General features: G+C 34.3%; 1 protein-coding gene across 3 annotated transcripts; it reads right to left on the reverse strand.

The window, feature by feature from the left end:
• Positions 1–10,101: 10,101 nt before the first annotated feature.
• relb (v-rel avian reticuloendotheliosis viral oncogene homolog B) lies at positions 10,102–22,495 on the reverse strand. Of its 3 annotated transcripts, none has more exons than XM_039826244.1 (11): positions 22,122–22,495; positions 21,838–21,861; positions 20,051–20,220; positions 16,236–16,553; positions 15,212–15,378; positions 14,965–15,056; positions 14,657–14,788; positions 14,445–14,549; positions 12,614–12,829; positions 12,411–12,482; positions 10,102–11,428 (listed from the first exon to the last, which is right to left on the reverse strand). In XM_039826244.1, the coding sequence occupies exons 1-11, from the start codon at positions 22,186–22,188 to the stop codon at positions 10,989–10,991; spliced, it is 1,803 nt and encodes a 600-aa protein (XP_039682178.1). In that variant the 5' UTR covers positions 22,189–22,495; the 3' UTR covers positions 10,102–10,988. The 3 variants fall into 3 exon arrangements, with proteins under 3 accessions (XP_039682178.1, XP_039682170.1, XP_039682184.1); XM_039826236.1 differs by having other exon boundaries at positions 10,102–11,431; positions 22,122–22,494; XM_039826250.1 differs by lacking the exons at positions 20,051–20,220; positions 21,838–21,861; positions 22,122–22,495 and adding an exon at positions 17,376–18,689 and having other exon boundaries at positions 10,102–11,431.
• Between the last annotated feature and the right edge of the window lie 182 nt (positions 22,496–22,677).

Consider the following 22,677-nt stretch of genomic DNA (forward strand, 5'->3'; position numbering starts at 1 on the left):
TATGGTATGTTGAAAAAAAGTGATAATTAAGTCATAGTAGAGTATGTCGGAAAAAGTCAGTAGTAAAAGATTATGTTGAAAAAGGTGATGAAAAAGTCATAGTATATGAATATGTCGAAAGTGATAAAAAGTCGCATACATACCAAAAAGTGATAAAACAGTCCTAATACAAGTATGTCTAAAAAGGTGATAAAAAACTCATGGTATAGTATGTCAAAAATGTGATAAAAAGTCATGATTATAGTATGTGCGAAAAAAGTGAGAAAGGTCATACTATAGCATGTGCGAAAAAAGTCCACAGTATAAAATCTCGAAAACTGATAAAAAGTCATAGTATAGCATGTCAAAAAATAATAGTATAGCATGTCAAAAAGTGATAAAAGTGATGAGTATAGTTATTGAAGAAAGTGATAAAAAGTCATGGTATGAGTATGTCGAAAAGGTGATAATAAGTCATTGTACAGTATGTCAAAAGTGATTAAATAATCATATGAGTATAGTATGTCGAAAAAAGTGATAATGAAGTCATAGTATAGTAGGAAAAGTGATAAAACAGTCATAATATGCAAAGAAAAAGTGATAAAAGTCTTAGTATAGCATGTCGAAAAAGAGTGATAAATAAGTCACAGTATAGTATGTTGAAAAAAAGTGATAATTAAGTCATAGTAGAGTATGTGCGGAAAAAGTCATAAATTAAATTATGTTGAAAAAGGTGATGAAAAGTCATGAGTATATGAGTATGTAGGAGTGATAAAAGAGTCATAACATGCCAAAAAGTGATAAAACAGTCCTAATACAGGTATGTCTAAAAAGGTGATAAAAAACTCATGGTATAGTATGTCAAAAATGTGATAAAAAGTCATAGTATAGTATGTGCGAAAAAAAAGAGTGGAAAAGGTCATACTATAGCATGTCGAAAAAAGTCACAGTATAAAATGTCGAAAACTGATAAAAAAAGTCATAGTATAGCATGTCAAAAAAATAATAGTATAGCATGTCAAAAAAATTGATAAAAGTGATAGTATAGTTATTGAAGAAAGTGATAAAAAAGTCATAGTAATATGTCGAAAAAGTCATAGTATAGTATGTCGAAAAAAGTAATCAAAAAATCATAGTATAGTATGAAGAAAAAAAGTCATAGTAAAGTAAGTTAAAAAACGTGATAAAAATGTCATAGTATAGTATGTCGAAAAAAGTGATAAAAAAGTCATAGTACAGTATGAGGAAAAAAGTGATAAAAAGTCATAGTATAGTATGTAGAAAAAAGTGATAAAAAAGTCATAGTACAGTATGAGGAAAAAAGTGATAAAAAGTCATAGTATAGTATGTAGAAAAAAGTGATAAAAAAGTCATAGTACAGTATGAGGAAAAAAGTGATAAAAAGTCATAGTATAGTATGTAGAAAAAAGGGATAAAAAAGTCATAGTACAGTATAAGGAAAAAAGTGATAAAAAGTCATAGTATAATATGTTGAAAAGAAGTGATTAAATAGTCATAGTATATGTCGAAAAAAGTAACAATAAAGTCATAGTATAGTATGTCGAAAAGTGATAAAAACGTCAAAAGAAGTGATTAAATAGTCATCCTATAGCATGTCGAAAAAAGTCACAGTATAAAATGTCGAAAACTGATAAAAAAAGTCATAGTATAGCATGTCAACAAAAATAATAGTATAGCATGTCAAAAAAATTGATAAAAGTGATAGTATAGTTATTGATGAAAGTGATAAAAAAGTCATAGTAATATGTTGAAAAGTCATAGTATAGTTATGTCGAAAAAAGTGATAAAAATCATAGTTAGTATAAAAAAAGTCAGTAAAGTAAGTTGAAAGCTTGATAAAAATGTCATAGTATAATTGTCGAAAAAGTGATAAAAAGTCATGAGTACAATTATGGGGAAAAAAGTGATAAAAAAGTCATAGTACAGTATGTCGAAAAAAGTGATAAAAAGTCATTGTATAGTATGTCGAAAAAAGTGATAAATAAGTCATAGTAAAGTATGTCGAAAAAAGTGATAAAAAATCCATACTACAGTTTGAGGAAAAAAGTGATAAAAAGTCATAGTATAGCATGTTGAAAAAAGTGATAAAAACGTCATAGTAGAGTATGTCAAAAGAAGTGATTAAATAGTCATAGTATAATATGTCGAAAAAAGTAACAATAAAGTCATAGTATAGTATGAGGAAAAAAGTGATAAAAAAAAGTCATAGTAAAGTATGTTGAAAAGGTGATAAAAATGTCAGTATGGTGTTGGAAAAAAAAGTGATAAAAAGTCATGAGTACAAGTATGAGGAAAAAAGTGATAAAAGTCATAGTATAGCATGTCAAAAAGTGATAAAAAGTCATGTATATGTATGTCGATTAAAGTCACAGTATGAAATGTCGAAAATTGATAAAAAAGTCATGGTATAGCATGTCAACAAAAATAATAAGTATAGCATGTCAAAAAGTGATAAAGTGATGAGTATAGTTGTTGAAGAGAGTGATAAAAAGTCATGAGTATGAGTATGTGCGAAAAGAGTCATAGTAAAGTATGTTGAAAAAAGGTGATAAAGAGTCATGGTATGGAGTATGTTGAGAAATGACATAGGTATAGTATTTTGAAAAAGTGATAGTATAAGAGTCAAAGTGTATGTGTCGAAAGAGTGATAGATCATAGTAAGGTATGGAAAAAGGCATAGTAAAGTTATGTTGAAAAGGTGATAAAAGTCATAGTACAGTATGTCAAAAGAGTGATTAAATAATCATAGAATAGTATGATGGAAAAAGAAGTGATGAAACAGTCATAATATGCAAAGAAAAGTGATAAAACAGTCCTAATACAAGTATGTCGAAAAAGTTTTTAAAAAGTCATAGTAGAGTATGTCGAAAAAAGTCATAGTATATTATGTTGAAAAAAGTCATTGTACAGTATGAGGAAAAAAGTGATAAAAAGTCTTAGTATAGCATGTCGAAAAGAGTGATAAATAAGTCACAGTATAGTATGTCGGAAAAAAAGTCATAGTAAAGTATGTTGAAAAAGGTGATGAAAAGTCATAGTATAGTATGTCAAAAGAAGTGATTAAATAGTCATAGTATAATATGTAGAAAAAAGTGACAATAAAGTCATAGTATAGTATGTCGAAAAGTGATAAAAAAAGTCATAGCAAAATATGACGAAAAAGTAATAGTATAGCATGTCGAAAAAAGTGATAACATAGTCATAGTAGTATAGCATGTAAAAAAAAAGTGATTAAAAAAGGTATGTCGAAAAAAAGTGATAAAAAAGTCATAGTACAGTATGAGGACAAAAGTGATAAAATGTCATAGTACAGTATGAGGACAAAAGTGATAAAAAGTCTTAGTATAGCATGTCAAAAAGTGATAAAAAAGTCATAGTACAGTATAAGGACAAAAGTGATAAAAAGTCTTAGTATAGCATGTCGAAAAGTGATAAAAAAGTCATAGTATAATATGTTGAAAAAGTCAAAGTATAGTATGTCGAAAAAAGTGATAAATAAGCCATAGTAGAGTATGTCGGAAAAAAGGCATCGTAAAGTATGTTGAAAAAGGTGATAAAAAGTCAAAGTATAATATGTCGAAAAAAGTGATTACATAGTCATAGTATAGCATGTCGAAAAAGTGATAATATAGTAATAGTAGTATAGCATGTCGAAAAAGTGATAAAAAAGTCATAGTATTATGTCGAAAAGTGATAAAAAAGTCATAGTATAGTATGTCGAAAAAAGTGATAGTATAGTATGATGAAAAAGTCATAGTAAAGTATGCCGAAAAAAAGTCATAGTATAGTATATCGAAAAAAGTGATAAAAAAGTCATAGTACAGTTTGAGGAAAAAAGTGATAAAAAAGTCATAGTATAATATGTCAAAAGAAGTGATTAAATAGTCATACTATAGCATGTTGAAAAAAGTCACAATATAAAATGTCGAAAACTGATAAAAAAAAGTCATAGTACAGCATGTCAACAAAAATAATAGTATAGCATGTCAAAAAAAGTGATAAAAGTGATAGTATAGTTATTGAAGAAAGTGATAAAAAAGTCATAGTATAGTATGTCGAAAAGGTGATAATAAGTCATTGTACAGTATGTCAAAAGAAGTGATTAAATAATCATAGTATAGTATGTCGAAAAAAGTGATAATAAAGTCATAGAATAGTATGACGGAAAAAGTGATAAAACAGTCATAATATGCCAAAGAAAAAGTGATAAAAAGTCTTAGTATAGCATGTCGAAAAAAGTGATAAATAAGTCACAGTATAGTATGTTGAAAAAAGTGATAAATAAGTCATAGTAGAGTATGTCGGAAAAAAAGTCATAGTAAAGTATGTTGAAAAAGGTGATGAAAAGTCATAGTATAGTATGTCAAAAGAAGTGATTAAATAGTCATAGTATAATATGTCGAAAAAAGTGACAATAATGTCATACTATAGTATGTCGAAAAGTGATAAAAAAAAGTCATAGCAAAATATGACGAAAAAGTAATAGTATAGCATGTCAACAAAAATAATAGTATAGCATGTCAAAAAAAGTGATAAAAGTGATAGTATAGTTATTGAAGAAAGTGATAAAAAAGTCATAGTATAGTATGTCGAAAAAAAGTCATAGTAAAGTATGTTGAAAAAGGTGATAAAAAGTCATGGTATAGTATGTCGAAAAATGACATAGTATAGTATTTTGAAAAAAGTGATAGTATAATATGATGAAAAAGTCAAAGTATAGTATGTCGAAAAAAGTGATAAATAAGTCATAGTAGAGTATATCGGAAAAAAAGGCATAGTAAAGTATGTTGAAAAAGGTGATAAAAAGTCATAGTACAGTATGTCAAAAGAAGTGATTAAATAATCATAGAATAGTATGACGGAAAAAGTGATGAAACAGTCATAATATGCCAAAGAAAAAGTGATAAAACAGTCCTAATACAGTATGTCGAAAAAAGTTTTAAAAAAGTCATAGTAGAGTATGTCGAAAAAAAGTCATAGTATAGTATGTTGAAAAAAGTCATTGTACAGTATGAGGAAAAAAGTGATAAAAAGTCTTAGTATAGCATGTCGAAAAGAGTGATAAATAAGTCACAGTATAGTATGTCGGAAAAAAAGTCATAGTAAAGTATGTTGAAAAAGGTGATGAAAAGTCATAGTATAGTATGTCAAAAGAAGTGATTAAATAGTCATAGTATAATATGTAGAAAAAAGTGACAATAAAGTCATAGTATAGTATAGAAAAGGATAAAAATAAAGTCATATATAGTATGTCGAAGTGATAAAAAAGTCATAGCAAAATATAATGAAAAAGTAATAGTATAGCATGTCGAAAAAAGTGATAACATAGTCATAGTAGTATAGCATGTAAAAAGTGATAAAAACGTATCGCGAAAAAAGTGATAAAAAAGTCATAGTACAGTATGAGGACAAAAGTGATAAAATGTCATAGTACAGTATGAGGACAAAAGTGATAAAAAGTCTTAGTATAGCATGTCAAAAAGTGATAAAAAAGTCATAGTACAGTATAAGGACAAAAGTGATAAAAAGTCTTAGTATAGCATGTCGAAAAGTGATAAAAAAAGTCTAGTATAATATGTTGAAAAAGTCAAAGTATAGTATGTCGAAAAAAAAGTAATAACATAAACGTAGTAAAGTATGTCGGAAAAAGACATGTAAAAGTATGTTGAAAAAAGGTGATAAAAAGTCAAAGTATAATACTGTATGTCGAAAAAAAGTGATTACATAGTCATGGTATAGCATGTCGAAAAGTGATAATATAGTTAGTAGTATAGCATGTCGAAAAGTGATAAAAAGTCATAGTATTATGTCGAAAAGTGATAAAAAAAGTCATAGTATAGTATGTCGAAAAAAGTGATAGTATAGTATGATGAAAAAGTCATAGTAAAGTATGCCGAAAAAAAGTCATAGTATAGTATATCGAAAAAAGTGATAAAAAAAGTCATAGTACAGTTTGAGGAAAAAAGTGATAAAAAAGTCATAGTATAATATGTCAAAAGAAGTGATTAAATAGTCATACTATAGCATGTTGAAAAAAGTCACAATATAAAATGTCGAAAACTGATAAAAAAAAGTCATAGTACAGCATGTCAACAAAAATAATAGTATAGCATGTCAAAAAAAGTGATAAAAGTGATAGTATAGTTATTGAAGAAAGTGATAAAAAAGTCATAGTATAGTATGTCGAAAAGGTGATAATAAGTCATTGTACAGTATGTCAAAAGAAGTGATTAAATAATCATGGTATGAGTATGTGCGAAAAAGTGATAATAAAGTCATAGAAATAAATGTATAGTAAAACAAATTGAAAAACAATCAAATATGGTAAAAGTCATAGTAAAGTATGTTGAAAAAGGTGATGAAAAGTCATAGTATAGTATGTCAAAAGAAGTGATTAAATAGTCATAGTATAATATGTCGAAAAAAGTGACAATAATGTCATACTATAGTATGTCGAAAAGTGATAAAAAAAAGTCATAGCAAAATATGACGAAAAAGTAATAGTATAGCATGTCGAAAAAAGTGATAACATAGTCATAGTAGTATAGCATGTCTAAAAAAGTGATTAAAAAAGGTACAGTATAGTATGTCGAAAAAAAGTGATAAAAAAGTCATAGTACAGTATGAGGACAAAAGTGATAAAAAGTCATAGTATAGCATGTCAAAAAGTGATAAAAAAGTCATAGTACATTATGAGGACAAAAGTGATAAAAAGTCATAGTATAGTATGTCGAAAAAAAGTGATTAAATTGTCATACTATAGCATGTCGAAAAAAGTATAAAATGTCGAAAACTGATAAAAAAAAGTCATAGTACAGCATGTCAACAAAAATAATAGTATAGCATGTCAAAAAAAGTGATAAAAGTGATAGTATAGTTATTGAAGAAAGTGATAAAAAAGTCATAGTATAGTATGTTGAAAAAGTGATAAAAAAGTCATAGTATAGTATGTCGAAAAAAGTGATAGTATAGTATGATGAAAAAGTCATAGTAAAGTATGCCGAAAAAAAGTCATAGTAGTATATCGAAAAAAGTGATAAAAAAAGTCATAGTACAGTTTGAGGAAAAAAGTGATAAAAAAGTCATAGTATAATATGTCAAAAGAAGTGATTAAATAGTCATACTATAGCATGTCGAAAAAAGTATAAAATGTCGAAAACTGATAAAAAAAAAGTCATAGTACAGCATGTCAACAAAAATAATAGTATAGCATGTCAAAAAAAGTGATAAAAGTGATAGTATAGTTATTGAAGAAAGTGATAAAAAAGTCATAGTATAGTATGTTGAAAAAGTGATAAAAAAGTCATAGTATAGTATGTCAAAAAAAGTGATAAATAAGTCATAGTAGAGTATGTCGAAAAAAAGTCATAGTAAAGTATGTTGAAAAAGGTGATAATAAGTCATAGTACAGTATGTCAAAAGAAGTTATTAAATAATCATAGTATAGTATGTCGAAAAAAGTGATAATAAAGTCATAGAATAGTATGACGGAAAAAGTGATAAAACAGTCATAATATGCCAAAGAAAAAGTGATAAAACAGTCCTAATACAGTATGTCGAAAAAAGTGATAAAAAAGTCATAGTAGAGTATGAGGAAAAAAGTGATAAAAAGTCATAGTATAGTATGTCAAAAGAAGTGATTAAATAGTCATAGTATAATATGTCGAAAAAAGTGACAATAAAGTCATAGTATAGTATGTCAAAAAGTGATAAAAAAAGTCATAGCAAAATATGACGAAAAAGTAATAGTATAGTATGTCGAAAAAAGTGATTAAAAAAGGTACAGTATAGTATGTCGAAAAAAAGTGATAAAAAAGTCATAGTACAGTATGAGGACAAAAGTGATAAAAAGTCATAGTACAGTGTGAACAAAAAACTGATAAAAAGTCATAGTATATTATTTCAAAAGAAATGATTAAATAGTCATAGTATAGCATGTCGAAAAAAGTCATAGTATAGCATGTCGGAAAGTGATAAAAAAAAAGTCAAAGTAGAGTATGTCAAAAAAAAAGGTCATAGTAAAGTATGTTGAAAAAGGTGATAAACGGCAAAGAAAAGCTGTTTGGCATTGTCAGAGACGATTTGGCAAATTTTTCATGGGAACAACCCACATACTCAGCTCTGTTTCTCATCCCACAAATGCATGTTCCTTACAAGTGGGGCACCATTTGAAAGGGAACTAAACAGGCTTTCCAACGGTATAAGATTTATTGCCAAAAAGCATTGTTACCACAGAGAAATAATCTACCAAACACAAATTTCCTTACTTTTTGTTTTAAGTTTAGTATGTCGACAAAAGTGATGAAAAAAAGTCATAGTATGTATAGTATGTCGAAAAGTCATAAAAAGTCATATTATGGTGTGTCGAAAAGTCATAGTATAGTATTTCAAAAAAAGTGATAAAAGCGTTATCGTCATAGTATAGTATGCCATAAAAAATCATAAAAAAAAAGTCCCAGTATAGTATTTCATAAAAGGTTTATAAAAAGTGAGAGTATAGTATGCCATAAAAAAACTTATAGTATGTCATATCAAATTTCATAAAAATGTTATAGTATAGTATGTCATAAAAAAAAATTAATAAATAAGTCACGGTATAGAATAGATATAGAACAATAGATATGACATGTAATTCTGACTTGCCATTCCAGGATGGAACCACTTGGCAGCCATTTTACCAGGGTTAAGTTTTAGGAACCAATGGGGAAAGAGGCTCATGGTGTCTTTATAATCCTTATATTTTTCTACCAATACATCAATAGTGGTATTAATTCAAAGTAATGACCGTATGTTTTTTAGTTCTATATATATTTGCGGTATAGTATGTCATAAAAAGTTCATAAAAATTTTATAGTATAGTATGACATAAAAATTCATAAATAAGTCACGTATAGTATGTCATAAAAAAGTTCAATAAAAAATATAACATTGTACGCCATAAAAATATAGTGTCATAACAAAGTGCATTGAAGGGAACATATTATGCTTTTCCATATTTTCTGTCATATCTACAATGTTATGTCGGATTTTCACATAAAACGTGGCCAGAACTTCAAACAATGAGGTAAATGCATTTTAGAGAAATCCCTTTGAGCTAAACTGTTCAGATTTCCAACTGTTCTGAACTCTCCGGTTTCAACCGTTTTTTTCTACTCTCGGCTAAGAATTAAGCAACTCTAAGCTGGACTTCTATGATTGGTCCAGGCAGGAACTACTGAGGTGTTTTTTAACAGTGTTAACATTGACGGATGTAGTATAATATGTCATAAAACAAATCATAAAAATTTCATATAAAAAATCATAAAAAGTGAATAAAAAAATTCATAGTATAGTACTCCATAAAATAATTATAGTAGGTCGTAAAAAAGTCATAGTATAGTATGTCATAACAAAAATCCCTGAAGAAGTCATGTCATTAAAAAGTTATAGAATATCATCAAAGGAGTCATACTTTATCGTATGTCATTAAAGGTCATAGTATTGTAGACTGTAAATGGATTCAAAGTCTATAATCCAACCATACATAGTGTCAAAAATGGTTTGATTTCATGTAAACTGTATGGATTATAATAATAACAGTGGTGTTAACCTCTCACTCTGGGTCAGTCTATAAAAATTCCTAAAGTGGCTTTACCAGTTTCCCAGGAGGTATGTGGCTTTACAAAAGACTCAGCAGAAACCACAAACTGAAAAGAGAAGTAGATTTTTTTCGGATGTGACAGCCAAGTCTTTGAGAATAAAAAAAGCATTGTGTGAAGTTAAGGATTGCGACTGAACAGCCCACAATAAGGTGTCTGATAACTATAAACAACAAAGGACACCTTTCACCCGAGTGTTTCTTGCGTTTTTAACATTGTCTTGTGACATGGCTGACATTTAAAGCTCAGACATGAAAAGCCTAAAACCATCTACTTGTTGTTGCCAAGATTCTGTGTTTGTGAAAGTGAGCGAGCAGGTTAGGAATGTGTGTAGGCAGGCAGATGAAGGTCACATGCAAAAGTACTTTCATCCCTGTTTGTCTTTCTGCAATCTTTTCTTTCTTTTAACAAATCATCACAAAGACAGTAGTCAGTTTCAGAGGAAGTAACGACAAGACAAAAATAACACAGACATTTTATTGTTTCTCCACTGAAATATTGACACTACAGCGCTACAGCGAGGGGGCGGAGTTGGACTTGTGACAAGCTGCGAGTGGAAATTTGAATGTTTAGCACGAGAGTGAAACTGCAAACAATGGGAACTGACAGAGAGCTATAAATATGAGTTTCTGTTGCATTTAAGTTGATTAAATATTAACAAACAAGCCATCTGGGGTGACAGCCACATCAACAGAGTAATAACAGACAAGAGCAAAGTGAAGAGTAGATCTGAAACTACTATACATGAGACTTTTTTGTGTTTTCAAACTAAAATCCTACATCAACTTTTTATAGTAAGTCAGGTCCTTTTCCCAAAATCATGTCAAAGCAAACAAAACAGACCTTAGACAAACATTACATGACAAGTATTTCAGTCTTACCTCACCAATCATTTACTACAATATACCGCGAGTCATGGGAGGGTTTCTATTGTTCCCAAGTTAAATATAGATGTTCATGACTTCTCTTTTTAAGCTCCACGCTAACTGAGAATCACCTTCTACTCACGATTAATGCTGGCAGCATTTACCGGCACATATGTAGGGATTTTAAACTGCTCCTGGTTGCTAAAACCTTGACCAGCAAGGTCTTCAGACAAAGATGTGGTGTAAGGACAAACACATTGTGGACACAATCTTGTTTGGCTCTAAATCCAGAGGAGAAATTCAACATTTTGGGAAATACACTTTCTTGCCGAGAGTTACTGTAGATGAGAAGATCCATACCATTCTGGTGGTGAGAGACATGAGAGTGGTATCGATCTTCTTTTCTTGGCAAGAAACCAAATAAGTGAATTTCCCAAAATGTCTAATTATTCCTAGAGCTTCATGATCCAGACTATCTTGTTCCTCATAGCTCCTCTTCTGTCTTAACCTGAACCATGTTGGAGGAGTTGTCCTGTGCCTCTGGCTGCAGAGTCTGGTTCTCATTGACAAGCATGTTGAACTGCAAGTCGCTGTAGTTATAATGTGAAAAGTCTTGAGCATACAAGCCAAAGTTCTGGTTGGAGTTCATGTCCATGTTTGCAAACGCTGGGTCGGGCCCCTGTTCAAAGCCAGCGGGTGAAGTGAAGCTCGGGTCGGAAATCATGTCCCATAATGCAGGCATTTCCAGCAACTGGTTAAGGATGGCCGTCGCATCGGTGCCATTGTCGGAGTCCTGGGGCTCGTTGTAACACATTGCCCCTAAAGTGGAGGACCCAGGCTGGGCAGCACAAGGCCTCTCGTCTGGAGACATCATGGTTTGAGGCTCCGGGAAGTGGAAAGGCTGCTCCACAGCAGGTGCACTTTCTGCTGCAGGAGAGGAAAGATATTGTGTTACAGAGATAATAAATACCAGTTAGAAATATGATAAAAGGTCCGTTAATAGATAGGGGCTTTATACTTGGATCATGAGATCTTTGCGGTTTGAAACTTGATATTATTTAAATCTTGAAAGAAATTCAGATATTTCAAGACATGTAGGCAATTCTGATGATGGTCTAAGAAATAGAAATGTGGCAAAAATACACACATAATCATGCAAAATGTTAAAATATTAAAATAAGCACACACCCTCAGTTGCCACTTTATTAGGTACACTTAGCAAAAGATTTACGTATTCTAATACAGCAGTCCTGCAATCAATCTTCCTTTCATGAAGGTTATAATGTTCAGTTTGTGTTTGTACTGTTTTAGAAATGTGTTGATTCACATGTATGATCATCTTGGAGGATGTAGTTTGTGGGGCTGTTGAACTGTATTGAGGTATAGTGACAGGAGTAATTTCACAAATGATCACAAAAAGGTAGGATTTATTGCAGGACTGTTGTATTGGAGCAGTTTTATTGGACTGTATTAGGTTTAGCTAGGTGTACCTGGCAACTGAGAGTAGATGTGCTTCTCTGTACAGTTTTTTTACAGAATTGCTTGTAACGTGGAACATTGTAACAAGTACCCCAGCACTTTCATTAATACATTGCACCTTTGATTTTACTTTGTATGTAATATATATATATATATATATATATATATATATATATATATATATATGTGTGTATATAGTATAGTTATAATACTTTTACCCCACTACATTAATTCGATAGCTTTAGTTCCTTTGCAGATTTAGATTAATACATTGAATAATATATATTATTATTTTTAACACCTACGTTTTCCAGTCTGACAAACACAAAGGCGACTTGCCTCAATGAATCAGTTTACCTTCTAACTGCCACTAAACATGAATGAAGAAAACATCAAATCTAAAGGAGGAAAGACGTTCGAGCTTTACCTGTCACACAAGGTTTATCTCTGAAGCTGATGTCTGACTTTATCTTCCTCTTCCGCTTCACCTCATATGGATCTGAAATGAGTCAGAAGTACTTTAACTAACTTTCTGGGTTTAAGATGATCTGCTTCATTTGCTTTATATCAAGTACAGTTTAGCAATTCATTAATAAACAGTACAGACCAGACAGTTCGGTGCTGACTGACCTGGGTTGTGTGGCAGGTACGTGAAGGTAACAGAGTCGCTCTCCATTTGGTCTGACAGGCGACGCAGGACCACACTGACTTCAACTTCCTCTGTGATGTCCTGGTCCTGGTAGGGTGGAGTCTTAAACACGATGGCGATCTGCCGGTGCACGTCTGTCTGGGCAAACTCCCCGCTCGCCTTCCACGATCCTTTCCTGAAGATGATCTCTATGTCATCTGTGGGTGACAACACGCAGAGCCAGAAAAATGAGAAAACTACTTTTAGAATATAGCGTTATTTTTTAAATCCTGATTTTTGCCTGCTGTTTATATCTTCTTATACCTGAACCATATTAAGTGTTGTCTCCACCTTTGTGTAATAGTAGTACAGTAACAACAGTGAGATTACATTACAACATCTGAGTTAATGGATTACACAAACAAGCAAAAATACTGTACAGCCACTTTAATGTGTCTTCCTTAGCTTCAGGTCGAGTTCATGATACTTAATCATTTAGGATGTTAATTTTCATTCTACAGAGGTGGACAAGATAACAGAAATACCTTTCACTACAAATACCCTGCAGTAAATACCAATTTCCATGTTGATATCAACAACAACAAAAGAGCAATTCAGACATCAGCTGCTGTAAAATAGCCATAATGGCGAGTACTAGTTTTGCTGTAATGCAAATGAATTTCCAGGGCAACTTAAAGAGGTGCAAAGACTGCTTACTGCATACTGCTAAATCATATGATATAGCAAAAGAAAATGTCTCAAAAATGAAGACCATATGTGCAAAACACAAGAAAACACTATAATAACAATGACAACTAAACATAAGCAATAAGCAGTAACATTTTACTTGTAGGTATCTACATAAGAGTGACATGACATTGTCATGAACACATGACACTGTCATGACACAGTCATGAACACATGACACTGTCATGACACAGTCATGACACATGAACCCTAACCATAACCCTAACCATAACTTGTCATGACAAAAACCGAATGACACTTACTAAAAGAAGCGTTATGTCATAAACGTTTATGACTTGTTCATAATGTTTATGACATGTTCATGACAGTGTCATGTCATTCTTATGTAGATACCTTCAAGTAAAGTGTAACCAAAAAGTCATGGTATAGCATGTCAAACAAATTTACAGTATAGTATGTCGAAAAAAGTGATAAATAAGTCTTAGTGTAGTAGGTCATAAAAAGTAAAAGTATAGTATGCCATTAAAAATCATAAAAATGTCACAGTATAGCAAAAAGTGGTAAAAAAGTCATAGTATAATATGTCGAAAATAGTCATAGTAAAGTAAGTCGAAAAAAGTCATAGTATAGTATGTCGAAAAAAGTCATAGTATAGTATATTGAAAAAAGTGATAAAAAGTCATAGTATATGTAAAAAAAGTCACAGTATAGTATGTCGAAAAAAGTGATAAAAAAGTCATAGTATGACTTGTTTATAATGTTTATGACACGTTCATGACAGTGTCATGTCACTCTTATGTAGATACCTTCAAGTAAAGTACACTTTAATAACCCTAATAATAATAATAGTAATAACAATAAGCTTTGCAAAATTGATCCTTGCCTTAAAAAAAAAAAAAAAATCACAGAAGAATGTCTTATTTCGTATCGACTGCACCTTGTTTTAATAGTTTACTAGATTCAAGAGGGAGAGTCACATCATCATCATCATACTAAATGTCTGGTGTGTATCTGGCCCAGCGGGGGGCCTTTTTTACACTTAGCTTGTCCCATGTAGTCTCTGCTGTGTGAGCCTAGTTTTGTCCACCCTCTGTATACTTTTGTACATGGGCAACAGAAACGTACCTTTCTGAACTTTGTCACAGAGCATGTAGATCTCTGTCTTTCCGGTGCAAGAACCTCTGTACTGGTTAAAACGGCCAATTTTCAGCTGTGATGTAGTTGTGGCCTCTGTGAAAAAACAAAACATGCAACAATGTGTGAGAATCACAAAACACATTTACATAGCCTGTTGTTGGTCCAGTTGGTTACAAGAGTCATAGGAGTGTGTTTCTTACTCTTGTCATAAACGGGATTTGACAGCACTGGGCTGAGAGAATCTTTTCTGCCATCCTCCCACTCAAGCTCACACTGAAAACACAGACGCACAGCATTCATGTCCATGTCTTCAATGCCCTTTGAGTGACCAGCTGAGGGATGAAAAGACACAAAATCTAAGTCTGTTTCCATGAGTCACAATTAATTTAAACAGCAAGGAAAGAAGTGTGTGTGTGTGTGTGTGTGTGTGTGTGTGTGTGTTTGTGTGTGTATATGTGTGTGTATATGTGTGTGTGTGTGTGTGTGTGTGTGTGTGTGTGTGTCTTACTTTGAAAGGGGTCGATATTTTGGCTTCTTCTTTTCTCAAGTGAAACATCCAGCTCTTTCCTCCTCACACACTGGACACCGAGGTTAGCAAAGCTGCAGGTCCAGAAGACAAAACACTTTGTCAGGACATTTTGTAGGTTAGAAAATGCAAGAAACAAATTATATGATGTTAAGAGTCTAAGTCAAAGAGAAGAATTTTTTTTTTCAAGTTATTAGAAGGAGAGATAAATGAGGGATGGGATAAGCACCTGTGACGTCGGTTGCTGTGAGGATTGAGCGTGACCCTGCAGATTCCTGAACCGTTTGGGCAGTCTTTACCCACAAGGCAGTGGGGGTGAGGCCGGTGTGGGGGGTCTTTGGTCACCAAGGAAACTGTGACTGTGACCCTCTTTAAGTTGTCAATCGGGCCTTGAATCTGAAAGAGAGAACAGGACAGGAAGATGACATCGAGAAGTAGGGAGAAGACAGAAAAATGCAAGGCAAATGGTAAAAATATTGACATCTGGAACACAAAAACAACCAAACAGCACAGGTACATGAAAACACACTCACCGTGATACGAAGTGGTTCAACATGGTGATATATTCATTTCTAATACACAGGAGAAAGAAGGGGAGCCATCAAATTGAGAATAATTGATAAAACTAAATATTAAAATATGCAGCAGATGCAGCCTGAGGAGGCAATTCAGAGTAGCTGCCAATCAAAGCCTTTTTTTGTGAGTTCTTCACACCATGGAGTGTCTGTATTTGTGCATATATTTAGCATATTAAATGTTCTCAATTTTCTGCATTTGACGGCTCCCCTCCTTTTCCCCTTATTATAACTGACGTTGTATTGTAACTGAATTGAGGTACCAATTTCACCAAAAATAATAAAAAATCATGGTTTTACTTAAATAACGACACTTCATTTACACAAATTGCAGACATTCACTGATTTTTCACCGTTAAAATCCTCACACCTCAAGTGTCCTCCTCGTCGTGTGATGAGGTTTGTATAAAGTGAAGGTGAATGTGTAGGAGTGTTTGTTAGTATGCGGGCAGGGCCTAAACCGCCCATCTTTGACCACACTTGAACTGGGATTTGTGGGGACTTTCTAATTGACTCCAACAACCCACATCCTTCTAGCTCCACCCTTTGACACAGGGGGTTGAAGTGCACACAGCAAACTAAATCAACGGTGGTTAAAAACTGTCACTCAGAGATAGTAAATCCCCTTTAATGTCCAACACACACACACACACACACAATTAACTGTTATAAGTCTACCTCTATGGCAGGCTGACTCTTGTTGGTTTCGGTGCTGGACGCCCCCAGGATGCTGCCGGCCGAGCGTCCCTCACATTCATAGCGAAACCTCATGCCTCTCTCCTTGGGCTCCTCCACCACCACCAACTTTGGCTTATTCAGAAGCCGCTCCAGCATCTCGGTGTCGCCTCCGTGGTTCTGAGAGGAAACGCAGCCAGAGCTCTTAGAGCCTCGACCACGCCGAGAAGTACCAGCCAGGGAGCCGGCTCCACGAGTAGAATGAGCCATCTCTCTAAGGGTGCGCGACTGCTGCTGGGGCTGAGGGAAGGTGCAGGTTGGCTGTAGAAAAACAATAACACAACCTTATTTACAACATTATTCAACCTTTATTTAACCAAGTAAGAGCCATTGAGGTTGGAAACCTGTTTTGCAATGGAGACCTGGCCAAGACAGTAGCATAGAAACAGGCAACAGATAAAACAATACAAATGTTTCAAATGGCTGGAGCAGATTACAGAGAAAAGTTCACAAAATACAACAAAAACTTGTGTAACAAAATGGGTTTTCAACTTTCCTCTTCCATTAATCATTGCATGGCCCCATAAGCTTCACCTTAGCATTACAAAACAACATCAACTCACAATCAGAGAAAAAAAAGTCACAGGCTTGTTTTTAAAGTATAAAACAGAGAACCAGATGTCTTTAATCCATTATAGCAAATGGAACTGTAGGTGAAGCATTCTGCATCATGGCTTCAGTGAAACCAAGCAGCAAAACTGACTCACTGCATGTTTTCTTTCTTCATACATGTGCTTTTTATCAGAGCATAGAGTTAACCATGTGCTCGTTTGACTCCTCCTCTTGCATTTTGATATCTCTTTTCCCCGTTACACCACAGACCGCCAAGCTTTCCGTTCCCACTTAGACTTTTGTTGTTGACTATATCTCCTTCAGTGCTGCTTTTACTTTCTTTATCTATCTGCAGTGCTCCCTATCTGTAGTTAGGCCTCTGATCGGCTTCCATGTCATGTAAAAGGAAGAAAAAATATCAGAAAGAAAACACACTCAAGTTTTAAGACTATCTGAAGCATTAGTGTAACAACAGATGAATAATCAAACCTGCAGGGAACAAAGAAGTAAAAACGTTGAACTCTTTGTCACCTGTGAAGCAGGAAATCAGGCTCATTAAACCGTTGCTGCAGAGATCTGGATGATGCCTCTGCACGAGATCATGTTTCACAATATCCTGACAAGCCACAGACGTCTGTTGTCATGAGCGTGTTAGCCTGGGCAAACCTATTAGCCTTAAAACACTGGAGCTAAACAAAAGCCTGAGCAGACTGAGCCAGCAAACAGGAAATAGGAAGTCATCTCGACCTGATGTGGATAGACCAATTGGAGAAGCAGCGCGGGGCAAAGAATGTGACCTTTCACCCCTCGGTGGGTTTGGCTAGTAAACAGAAAGACGTCCAACTGAAAGGAGGAGTCAGATTACAGTTTTTCCAACCACTTCTCCTCCTCTTCCTCCTCCTCCCTCCCGCTCAGTCTCCTCCCACAGAAAAGCATGCTGAGGAGGTGTGTCAGCCTCTATCACAGGCCGCAAAGACTTTCAGAGGCTGTAGCTAGCTAGCTTGTTGGAAAGGTGGCTCAATTATGCTCCAAAGTTGGGCAAGGGAAAAACTAGCATGGCCATTTTCAAAGGGGTCCCTTGGACCTTTCTTCTCAAGGTATCTGAATGAAAATGGGTTCTATGTGTACCCACAAGTTTCCCCTTTACATATATGCCCACGCCATGATAATCCCATGCACTTTGGGCAATAACCATGCCATTTTTCAGTTTTCATGCAGTATAAATGTGTTATTTTCGCCTATTCTAAAAAGGTGTGTTTTAATATTTCTGCATAGTGGGGTCCCTAAACTGTCTTGGAGTTGCATAAATTGGGTATGACTGAAAAGGTGAGGCTCCTGTGGATTCAATTTGGATTCAATGTATTCATGTGTGATGGGAGCCATTTCAATTTAGTGAGACCATTTTCTGAAACTTGTGTTTAAAATGACCTGTGGTGACCTCTAGGATAATCACAGCCTATTGAAACTTCCCAACCACAAACAGAAGATGTATGGCTTTCCATTAATAAATTGAAAATAAGGGCAGCAGTTTCCAGATCAGAAGTGCTCGCCATCCAATCGCCAAAAAATGCAATTCTTGCAGAAATCTCTCAAAAGTTTTTGATACCAAATCACAGTATGGAGTTTTCTATGGTGTTCCTCAAGGTTTTGGTGTCTTAGTGTGGTATTTAGGAGGGATTTCTGTTTTTATCAATTATTGAGTGGGGAAAAATGGTTAAATGTACACCAAATCTGTGTTACAAATGGTATCAACCCCAAAACTGCTGCAACAACCTAAAAGATGATAAGTGAGCATGAGAATGGCCATCATAAATTCATATAATGGGCGCCTGGGTAGCTCACCTGGTAATAAACTTATATCACAATGTACAATTTATTTTATAATTAATCAATTAATTACATTTTTACTGATTAATGACTAGAAAAACCTGACACAAAGTGCTAAGCTCTCGTCAGGTCCTCAGCTTTCAAATGCTGTATACCACTTCTATGTGGAAGCGACTGTTGACCTGCCATCACCCCCTAAACATCCCCTGTACCCCAACCCGCACCTTTAGAAAAAGGGGGCAGAATGCTAAAGGGCTAACAAACTGTATTCACACACAACAACAAAAAAACAATCTCACATGCAGTTAATTTGCTAATAAAGAGTTTCAGATGTTTTCTTATGCCCTACATTATTACCTGTCTGTGCAGGCTGCAGCCTTGTCAGATTACAACACTCTGATATGTAAACCACGTGCTTTATGGTAAGAGCTCGAACTTGCCTGAATACTACTGTGTACTACTACACCCAACTGTCTGCAAGCTACACATGTATGACACTGCAGTCTTCCACCAACATGCAATCCTTTAAAAAAGAAAGCTGCAGTCACCTCTTTTTACATCACAACTGAGAAGAAGCCCGACTGAAGCTTCCTCTGTTGATTAGTTTATTATTAACAAGCTTTTAATAGCACACTGATCACTGATCTGTTGACATGTGTCTGTATTTACATGGATCAATAGTGGTGTATAGTCTAGGGCTGCAACAAACGATTGTTTTCATTGATCAAGCTGTTCATTTTTCATTCAATCTATAAAAAGTTCCCAGAGCCCAAGGTATGCTCAAGCCATGGTCAAATTGCGTGTCTGACTGAATGCTTTCTTAAACTTCGAAGATATTCACATAAAAATGATACAAACAATAAAGCAGCTAATCCTCACATTTGAGAAGCTAGAACCAGATACATTTTTGCTTAATAATTAACTTGATGAATGAAATAATTGTCAAAAATGTGATTAATGGACTATTTGTTTTAGCATTAATGTAGTCCAAAGACAAGCTGGGAAAAGTTATAGGTCTGATAGCACAAAGTATTTCATAGATAATTTACTTAAATCTTTAAAATGACAACCATATTCAGTCTTGAGATAGAAGCTAAAATATGCAGCTTCTCTAACACTTTATATACAATAATCATTTAGAAAAGTATTTATTGTGAAACATTATCTGTGTTTGTCAAGGTCCGCTGCTGCGCCATTTGCCTTCATGCCTACCCTCTGGGTGTTGCCAACAGTCTAGTCTGTCTAGTCTAGGAAATGTAGGAAACCTCAAACTGAGATGAAACCAGGCAGATATATACCAAAACAACAAAAATGAGTACACTGGTACAAAAACATCACACTGTCAGAGCACACCCAAAGATGTTTTTGTACCCACTCACCTGACATGCAGTGCCTCTCGCCACCAGGACAGGCGGTGGGGAGCTCTGGCGGGGCATCCTGTGGTTCTGGCTGTGCGGCTGGCAGAGGAGGTCAGCAGGAGGGGCCGGAGGCCTAGGGAGGGAGGCACGCGACCGCTCTCCCTCCTCTGTGATGATTTCCTCAATGAGGTCTGTAAAAAATGATGACCAATGTAACTAAAATAATGTTGGTGTAAAATGTCTGAAAACTTCTTTTTTTTTATTAAAATGTCAGAGCTGATTTATTATTTATCAATACTCAGCAATGAAGAATAAAGATAACACTGCTCTATTCATAAAATGTCACTTTTTGTCAGAGATGTGGGGCTGCAACTACAAAATATTAGTGAAAAGGATATAAAATGATAAAACCTTCAGAATAAATAAGGAACTGTGCGGATATAACATTATAAAGAGAAATGATAGACATTATAAATTAAGTCTCAATGAAAAAACATAACTTAATATTTATTTACTTCATGGCTTCCCAAAGTTTTTATTTGTCTTTACATCTTAAAGACTGCTTATACTAACATCATAACAAATGTATAAATTTTTATGGAATATAACATTAAAAAGGTCCCAGGCATGGCAAAATTTCATTTTTCAAGAGGTATATAATTAACAGGTCAATAAGAATCCAAAAAAAAAAAAATGTCATGGGACCTTTAACCCTGCAGGTAAAGAGGCAATGTCTTAGGCCTACACACTAAATGCTATCCATTTAATAAGTGTGATTATTATTAATGCTACTTTATAATAACAAAACTAATCACGGGACAAGAAAACACGTTTTTGTATTTTATGTAAGCTTTTTTTTTTCGTTTTATGCTCAGTGTTATAACAACACTTTGCTTTTCTGTTTGTATAATATACAAACAGATGATGAACTTAAAAGTGTTGTTTTCTCCAAACAATCAATTATTTTCTATATCAGGACACCTAAATGTGCATAATTGTGTTTATACCGGCATGGCCAATTACCAAAACATATAAAACGTGTTGTGTGGAAATGGTTAAGTGACAGCACAGGTGCCTAAGTGCTGTTGCTATGGTTACTTACAGTTGAATATGTGCACACAGATTTATACCTGTGGTTGAGGTCTAGATGTCTGACACTTTCCAAACAAACTGAAACTAGTTTCCTGCTGTGGTGATGCATAACACATTAACAAAGCAGAGACGATTAATCTATTATGCAATCGACAGAAAATCCTTGAGGAACAATTTCGATAATCAAGTAATCATTTAAGTAATTTTGCTAAAAGATCGTGTGAACACAAATCACTGGGTTCAGCTTCTCAAATGTGACTATAGGCCTATTTGCTGGTTTATACTTAGTAAACTCAATCTTGGTTTTAAACTGCAATCCCAATACGTGCAAGCAATTTCAATATGCAAACTTGGGTTTTGTGGAATTGTAATTTTAATAGGTAGATTAATGAATAAGGAAAATAAGTTGCAGCCTTAAATGCAATAAATATATTAAATGAAATAAGCTTAATAATGCTGTCTTGATGTCTGGTTTAGTTTTGCATCTCGGGGCCACCTCAGTCTTCTGGTTCCCAGTTACTAGATAACTAGAGGCTTTGTGAGAACAAACACCTCTGTAAAGAAGAGGAAGCAGAACTACTAACGATCGTCGGACTTCTACAGCACGAGGTCGTCTCAGGTCACACTTTGCAATAACGCCTCACAACCCACACATGCATGACTATGTTTGTCTCTTGAGCAAAATGTAAAAAGCAATAACAAGAGTTTATACTCACCAAAGTCTGACGGCCCTCGCGTCTCTGCAGGGCAAACAGAAAGCGTCAGAATAAATAAAAAAAAACTCAGCTGTTAAATGTTAAACCTAGAAGGCTACTACAGAGGGAGTGAGAGCCAGGTGATGAGTGCTCTGTTCCCGGGAATGGGTGTTGGCTTCTCTGCTCTGACATCAATCACATGCCTGATGATGATGTCAGCCCTCTCTCTCTTTTTCTCTCTCTCACACACTCTCTCTCTCTCTCACACACACACACACACACGAAGAGTATAACTTTAAACCTACCAGAGATAGGCCTACCGTTGAAGATATCCATGTCTTTCATCGCATGAGAGGAATCCTTGATGACCATGAACTCCGCTGGCGTGTCCTTGAATTATTTCCAAAATGATTGTTTCCGGTAGTCTATTCTGGGTCCAAACGTCTCTTCTTTTTTTTAAACTACGTTAAAGACTCGTCAGGCTACCAACCAGCTCCGAGTGTCTGTACCCACCCGTGAAAAGCCGTTAAACGGACTTGACGCTGTGTGTTTAATGATGTCTGAAGCTTAGTTTGCTTCAGTTTTGTGTTTCCGCAGCTGCCTCGCTCTGATTGGCTGGTATAGGGTATGGAAATCCCCTGAACGTCACGTCACCTCCCAGAGGGGAACCACCACATGGGGACAGCAGGTACCATGCTACAGCCTAAATGTTTTACTAATTTCAATATTCAATATGTTGAGCCCAAAAGGGGACCGTGACTGCAAAAAAGGATTTTATTTCTATTAAGTAATCGTGTTTGTACTGAACTTATTTACTTACTTTGTACTTAAACGAGCCTCCATCCCAACACACACACAATT

The sequence above is a fragment of the Perca fluviatilis genome, chromosome 2 (assembly GCF_010015445.1).
Source record: "Perca fluviatilis chromosome 2, GENO_Pfluv_1.0, whole genome shotgun sequence".
In the NCBI taxonomy this organism is placed as follows: Eukaryota; Metazoa; Chordata; class Actinopteri; order Perciformes; family Percidae; genus Perca; species Perca fluviatilis.

What these genes read in the sequence shown, in the direction of transcription:
- relb (XM_039826236.1), bottom strand. Translation starts at nt 22,188, where the DNA reads ATGGTCATCAAGGATTCCTCTCATGCGATGAAAGACATGGATATCTTC. An exon ending in AGAGTCAGCCTGCCATAGAG is followed by an intron (nt 15,379 to 16,235) that starts GTAGACTTATAA and finishes TCTCTCTTTCAG; the next exon opens with ATTCAAGGCCCGATTGACAA. An exon ending in AGATAAACCTTGTGTGACAG is followed by an intron (nt 11,432 to 12,410) that starts GTAAAGCTCGAA and finishes CCTCTCCTGCAG; the next exon opens with CAGAAAGTGCACCTGCTGTG.